Below are 7,126 nucleotides of genomic sequence, written 5' to 3' on the forward strand. Positions count from 1 at the left end.
GTCATATTTTTATATATATTTTTAGCCCCACTACAATGCTTTCTGATTGGAGTTCCTCAAGCCTTTTTTGCATGTGTTCTGCAGACTCGCCTATCAAGAGTATGTCGTCTGCAGACGTCAAATGGCTAGTTTTTTTCGTTTATCTGTAAACCTGTGTTTTCCTCGTCAAGATTCCTCAATAGACCCTCCATACATGCTGTGAACAGTTTTGCCGAAATCGTATCTTCTTGTCGTACGCCTTTTCGTATCGGAAATTGGTCGCTTTGCTTGGGGAGGATTGTACTGTCTACACATTCGTTATATATGCCGTATAAAAGACTTACGTAAGTCTCCCATATTTCCTGGCCTTTTGATACTTTCAGCCCTGCTGCGGTGCGTACTCCGTCAAGCGCTTTTTGATACATACTAAAGGGTACGTGCATGGGTTTAATGTACTTTGTGGATTTTCACACGAAAGTGTTTTATGCCCGGATGCAGCGAGATCTGACTGACGTAATATCCGTCACGGAAATGACGTCACCAGAAAAAGTTCCATTGGCGCGCCTGTGCCCGGATTCGCGCCATGAACTGTCTCGCCGCAACGGGAGGTACACAGCGCTCTGCCCACTGCGCTACGTATTCAAACGCAAGTTTGTCTACGAACGTGTTTTATATCTTTCCCACTGCTTTCTTCATTCAGATGCCATCTTGGAGATGCTGCCGTTTAGGAGAAGTGAAGCGAAGTAGTTCATCATGACACTAATGAGCACCGACAGTTGGCGCCTCGATTCCAGCGTCTTCGTGTACGCGGGACGCGAGTGAATTGAGGCACGCTCCGTCACCTACTGCTTCCGGTTGCGGTTCCGTTTCTTACGCACGGCTTTTAAGGGGATGTCTTCCAGTCAGATTTACGCAATGTTCCAGCACGTGAAATCCAGCGTGTAACGTTGATGCGTCTAACGGTGCCACGCCGACGTAATAAATAACGATGTGCAAGTTCAAATGGATGCACAATAACTGCTCCTGTGAAGGCACATTTCACTTTCCTGTTTTACCGATTCCTATGAAAGAGGCATCAACCACATTTTTTCTATTACTTGATTGATGACATGAATGTGACCCCATCGTTGAGTTCCTTTTAGTAACCCAGCCCTCTCTTTGAGTTTTTGGTAATCTTAGGGTTCTTAAGCATTCTGAAAATAGTGTGGTAACTTTTCCAGTACAATATTACCTCCCTCTCTTTCCTTGCCTGCATATGCAAGGAAACCTGCATATTTTCCTTTTCTCTGGCTCTTGAGAGCCCTTTCAGAAGCCAAGTCAGTACGCTCAGTAGTTTGGTCTGGTCTAACGTCACTGGCGTATAGGTTGGTGTAGAATCGTTCTGCTATTTTCACTATATCGGCCATGTTGACCGCAATGTTACCCTGCTCGTCTCTGAGTGCGTACATTCTGTGTTTTTCGAGAGCTAGCTTCCTCTTAGTCGCTTATAAGCGTTCTTCCATTTCCAGCGTTTTCTCTATGCCTTCCATGTAGTACGCACAAATGTCCTTCGTTTTCCGTCTGTTAATCAATCGCAACAGCTCGGCTAATTTAATTTGATCCCCCGTACATGTGAAGGCGCTCCCACCCGCATTGTAAAGCAATGCCCACGAACACACTCACTCCGAGTTAGCCAGAATGATAAAAGAAAAGAAAGAAGCAATCGCGACCTAGTTTGTTCCTTATCTGCCGCAGGTGCCCCGCGAAACTTGCTGTTGCTGCTTGTTCCATGGATGCCATTATCAAGGTTATGAACTCTATTAAGTGATGCGCTATCTCTTCGGGCGTGTGACAGGCAAAGCAGTTGCCTTCAATCAACTTATTTGAGGGCCATGTTTAATGAAGCAAGTGGGAGTGGCGTCACTTGGTGGTTTTCATATTTCGCGGGCTTTCTTTATGACGAAATCAGCAGGCCATGCAATGCGAAGGCTGGCTAACCGTTGGTCATTAAGGGTAACAGGGTGGGTCCTTCGAGAATGTAAGCGCGGCAGGGGGCGGGAGAAAGTTAGGTGGGCATATGAGATCAGGAAGTTTGCGGGGATAAATTGGTCGCAGTTAGCAAAGGACCGGAATAGTAGGATATCTTTGGGAGAGGCCTTTGCCCTGCAGTGGGCGTAGAGAGGCTGATGTTGATGGTGATGATGATGATTGTTGTATGCCGAACGGCCAGTACCTGTTGACGACGTCAGATCTAAAGGCATCATTATACGACCGTCACATGCATACCCGCACTACCCCTTTCTCTGACGGTTATCAATATTAACCTGAGCGAATTATTGAACATGGAGGCGCAAGAAGTGGAGAGCTGTCTCGCTCGTCTGCCAATTATCTCTGCACGTTCTCTGGCTGAGCCCAGCTGGGCTCCCAATAGAGCGTACGTGGCTTCATAAAATGCCTGATAGATCCCCACCATCCCACGACTAATAAAAGTTCTGTCTATCGCCTTGCTATTCAATGTGCTCTTATGATCATTTTTGATGAGCAGGAGCACTAAATGTCAAATGGGCGAAGGTCGTGTAGTAGGCGGTGTTTAAAGGGACAGACAGCCGATTTTGGGCGAGCATATTCTCGTTATCCCAAAGGAAAGGGCGTCACTTAAAACCACGCAACCCAAAACGGTTTTACTGAAAGTGCACTGGAACTTTTGAAATCTTTATTTTCAAATCTACCAGCCGTACGTTCCCCCCTAAAGGAATGCTGGCAACAATTACAGTGATCCGAGCGGTAACACACTTAGCAGCACGCCAGATTGAAAGAGGTACTTAAAAATTTGGCCCTGGAGGAAACAACGATGCTGTGCAACCTTTCCCATTCCCTGATGCGGTTTGTCAATAACGCGTTGTCAATCAACGGAGTTGTTTGGACACGTAACACAGTGTCCATCTTAGACACTACGTGTCGCCGCCTTTCAGACTTCAGAAATTTTAGTGCAAGATCAAAGTTATTTCGGCCTATTTAGAAATTCCTTGCGGTCACCATAGTATATAAAATGCTGGCTTCCATATGAGCTAGACGACATGCAATCTACGAAAATCGGTCGTCCGTCCCTTTAAGGTTGCGTACCCCTCGAAGCCCGATGGAATGTTCGAGCCGAGTGTGGGGTGCCTCTTCAGAGCACACAGGGAAGAAGACTTGCGAGCCCGGTGTGAGGTGAAGTAAGTGGATTCACTAGTGTACATATACTGCTCGTCCGATATCGCTTAGAACATAGTTGTCTGAAAGGAGAAGTTCCGTGCGGGAGGGAGTCCGTCGTAATGAGGTCGACACAAATTTTCCAACATCAGGGCATGAATAAGTTTGCATTGTCAAGACGTATATATATTTACGGCGTTGTCGATTCACAGTAAGAATGACGAGCAGCATATTTGGGCGCTTTGCAGTTAAAGCCACGTTGAACTCTCCAATTCACGTTGAAAGCTCCATTCATTTAACGTTGAAAGCTCGATTCGTTTGGGAAGCCGGAATGAAGAACTGTCCGATTTCATCCTAGTAGTATACTCACATGTATACAACAAACAAAAGCTGGGAATCCTTACCTCTGACGAGCAGGTAACACAAACTCTAAAACCTTGGCTCAGCGCTAATTTACACATGAGCGAAAAAAATTCTTCAAGCTGACAAGAGATTTCACTCAGGACTAGATAAAATAAATGTGTAATTTGCCATTTAAATGATGAGGCGAAATCCTGTCAACGCCAACAGCACAAGAAAGGTATACTGTCCCGGGCAGCCAAAATCGCACCTGATGTCTGCAGCACACGTACGGGCCCAGAGCTCTTTCCGATTTTACAAGAATCCGACACCATACTTCAAACCTAGTAGAAAACAGCCAAAAAAATCCAGGGGGGAAGTGTCACTAAAGAAAAATACCGCTTTACAAAAGAAATCTCAAAGCAGTTCGGTCAACAAGCCGTTCGCAACTCCGCCCCAGTCTCGACATTCCCTCGCGGATCACTGCGGCTGCGCGCAGCTTATGCGTCTGTTCCGACGCTTGGACAGCGTGATTGACAACTTCGTGGTGCTCTTGGCGGCTCCGCTACGGCGTCGCGCCACCCTGAGCGGAGAGGAGAGCTTCCATTTCTTCGCGTGCAGGTCGCGCAGCGTGTTGGCCGGCTGCAGCTGCGTCGTCTCCGGAAGCTGCGTCGCGAGCAGGCCGAACACGAACAGCATCGCCGCGTACAGAGCGTACAGCATGCCCTTGGCCACCAGCGACATCATGTCGTTGAAGAAGGGTGTCAGCAGGGCTCCGACGCGGCCGCACGAATAGCAGAGCCCTAAACCCGCACCTCGCAGCACTGTAGGGTACAGCTCGGCCGAGTAGGTGGACACGGTGACGGCAGACAGGTCGAAGAGGAGCAGGTTCAGGACTATGAGTGACCTGGCTAGCCAGGCCTCGTCGACGAAGAAGACGAGTGCCACGGAGAGCGCTGCCGTGCCGGCGGAGAGCGCGAGCATGCTGGCGACGAGGGATTTCCGCCTGCCGATTCGACCAAGGATGAAGACGTCGCCCACCAGGCCGGGCATACGGAGCAGGAGGAGCAAGGTGCGCGCCACCAGGTTGCCCGCCAGGAGATCTCCGGTCGTCAGCTTGTAGAACACGCCGAAAAGGAGGAACCAGCAGCCGAATATCACAGCCGACCGCTGGCAAAGCGTCTTGTTGGTCATCAGGTAGAAGACGTTGACGTCTGAGAGTAGCGCGGGGAGAGACGTGCGCGTCGATGCGAAATTAGTCGACGCCCTCAGCGTGGTGCTACGAAGCGGTTAGGTCGAGAGGATCAGTCTCGTCATGAAGAACAAACAGCCTGCAGAGACTTTTCAGTCCTTTTTTAAAGCGAAAGCTTTTTAAGTGGACGTGCGACGTCTTCGCAAGAAACTAATGTATTTCCCCATAGACCGGTTGGTCCGCTGAAAAGCTTTCCAAAGAATTTTAGACACACGGCGCCTGCTTTAAATAGAGCTTCCTTTGTGGCAAATAGGCTACTTTAAAATCGCGAAAACCAACGATCTATAAGACAGTACACGCATCGATCATAAAGAAGAAGAACAATAGTAGACCTTTGTCATAAACCACATATCGGTATACATTTAGATCGGTTATAGATGCATTTACTTGGTGCTTGAAAACTCGCCGCATGGGTTCGTTCTTCGCTTGGGATCTGCGTCTTTGAAGGTTTGCCGTTCGATAGGACGCACTCTCAGCGGTCGTTGAAGCACTTTTAGGGAAGGTTTTGACGCACTTTGGACACAGTTTTGATGCGTGAAAGCTTTCGCGCTTCTGTCAACTTTTTTTATTAGTGGGTGGTAAAGTTCCTCTCTCTTAGGACATAGACCTTCCTCCTTTCTACTAAAGTTAATTCAAGTTTTCTTTGGGCAACCATTATGAGCACGTGCTCCCAGTCCTGCGAGGCACGCATGGGAGCGTTAATCGTTCGGCTCAGAACCAGCGAGACTAAGCAAGGCTCGAGGCACTTCCACACCCACGAAGTTTGACACTGGCTAGCCTATGAACGGTTCGCATTAGTTGACCAAATGTCCTGAAGCCAGTTGAACTTCGTAAGTACGAAAACCGAAACAGTAATTCCTCTTATAGGCTTCCGCGTAGAGCCTTCGCAACTTCAATGTCTCTGCACACTGGACTCCTCGCTTGACTCTGACAGAATTCGTTTAAAGCGGGATGAAGCGGTGCAGCGTCGTCTGGTTATCTCTTGGAGACACTGAGACGGAGGTCATTTAGAGCGGCTAAGAAGCCAGCCGCCTCATGTTATAGTAAACTAGCACGCGTTTGGTGCTGCAGAAGCTGGATAGGGATGGCGTCCAAAGCGGTAACAAAGCTAGGCTACAGGCGACGTAAAACCAAAGGGCAAGGTCTCTTCTATGGCGAAGCGCGTTCTCGCCAGCAAGGCGCCACAACAACTTCCCTAAGTCATAATAATATGAACTCCCAGCGACTTAACGGGGCAGTCCGAGCGCATGCCTCCCTGGGCGCCACTGGAGGATTATTACTCGGAGTCCTAACTGCTACAGTACATCATTCTACGGCAGCAGCGATCCGGCCAAGAAGCATATCCTCTTCTGCACCAGTATTTAAAGGGGAAGAGGCAACATTTTGGCGTCAGCTTCAAACCTTACCGCATCTACGAGAGCTTCACACCATGTACCCTACTATTCATCATTCGGACAAACGCCCTTCCTACACAAAAGAGTATGCTCCTCTTTACCACGTTACGCGGCCTGCCCCGACATCCCGAACATTCTCTGTGCACCCAGTCCAACTCTTAATCAATTTAAAGCTGCGCTGCTCAGTGCGCACCCGGAAGATCGGTGGCAGCTTGTAAGACTGGTCGCTCGCGCAGCTAGAGCTGCATAGGCCTTGCAATAGGGGCACCTCCCGTCCTTAAGGAGGTGATTAGGTTATTCCTCCTACTCTTCCTCCTCTCGAGGAGTTTTAACTTTGAAACCTGATGTCCCGGCAAATTCGTATAGCTTTGTATTGCGACACTCAGTTACACACGACAGAGACAAGTCAGCGATCATTCTTTGCCTGTAATTCTTTTTATAGCTTCATGCCACTATAAAGCGCAGAGGAAAAATCGGGGTTTTCGGATCCCAGCATTTCGGTGGCTACCACCAGGGAGCTGCGACCAGGTTTAAAAGGCGACGCCATCTTGAATAAACCCCCTCTCGGATGATTCCTCATTTCACAAGTGAACATCGACTCTGTCGTGGCCTTGGAGGCCATCGCCATCACGACACTACAATACGGTTTACGTACCATGTTCCTGGCGGATAGTGTCGCTGTCAGCACTCAGTACCCCTGCTGTATCCACGTGCTTCTCCAGGCTCTGCCGTAAGACCACCAAGCGCTGGTTGAAGTCGGCCGGATCCATTCCGTTCACCTGTGCAGCCCACATCAGCACGCGTTCCGCGCGGGAAAAGTCCGAAGCGGCCAGGATCAGGCAGGGCGACTCGTCCATGAGGTACACCACCAAGACCAGTAAGCGATTTGGGCGATTTTCCAGTTGTAGATGACACCGTAGACCAGTTCGTGGTAGACAGTGCCCGTCAGCAGGGCACTGGCCACGGCGAAGCCGCAGAACTGGGCACGGTG

The 7,126-nt window shown here is 49.2% G+C and overlaps 1 protein-coding gene across 1 annotated transcript; it reads right to left on the minus strand.

Annotated features, from left to right (window-relative positions):
* Positions 1 to 3,969: 3,969 nt before the first annotated feature.
* LOC144139623 (organic cation transporter protein-like) lies at positions 3,970 to 6,905 on the minus strand. The gene is made up of 2 exons (XM_077671920.1): positions 6,791 to 6,905; positions 3,970 to 4,703 (listed from the first exon to the last, which is right to left on the minus strand). The coding sequence occupies exons 1-2, from the start codon at positions 6,903 to 6,905 to the stop codon at positions 3,970 to 3,972; spliced, it is 849 nt and encodes a 282-aa protein (XP_077528046.1).
* Positions 6,906 to 7,126: the final 221 nt, after the last annotated feature.

The sequence above is a fragment of the Haemaphysalis longicornis genome, unplaced genomic scaffold (assembly GCF_048455015.1).
Source record: "Haemaphysalis longicornis isolate Haplotype H1 unplaced genomic scaffold, Haemaphysalis longicornis Haplotype H1 scaffold_5, whole genome shotgun sequence".
NCBI classification, from domain to species: domain Eukaryota; kingdom Metazoa; phylum Arthropoda; class Arachnida; order Ixodida; family Ixodidae; genus Haemaphysalis; species Haemaphysalis longicornis.

Bases quoted from the DNA above. Each gene is read 5' to 3' on its own strand.
- LOC144139623 (XM_077671920.1), bottom strand. From the start codon at position 6,905: ATGGATCCGGCCGACTTCAACCAGCGCTTGGTGGTCTTACGGCAGAGC. The intron at 4,704-6,790 runs GTACGTAAACCG...CGCTACTCTCAG, and splicing joins CACTATCCGCCAGGAACATG to ACGTCAACGTCTTCTACCTG.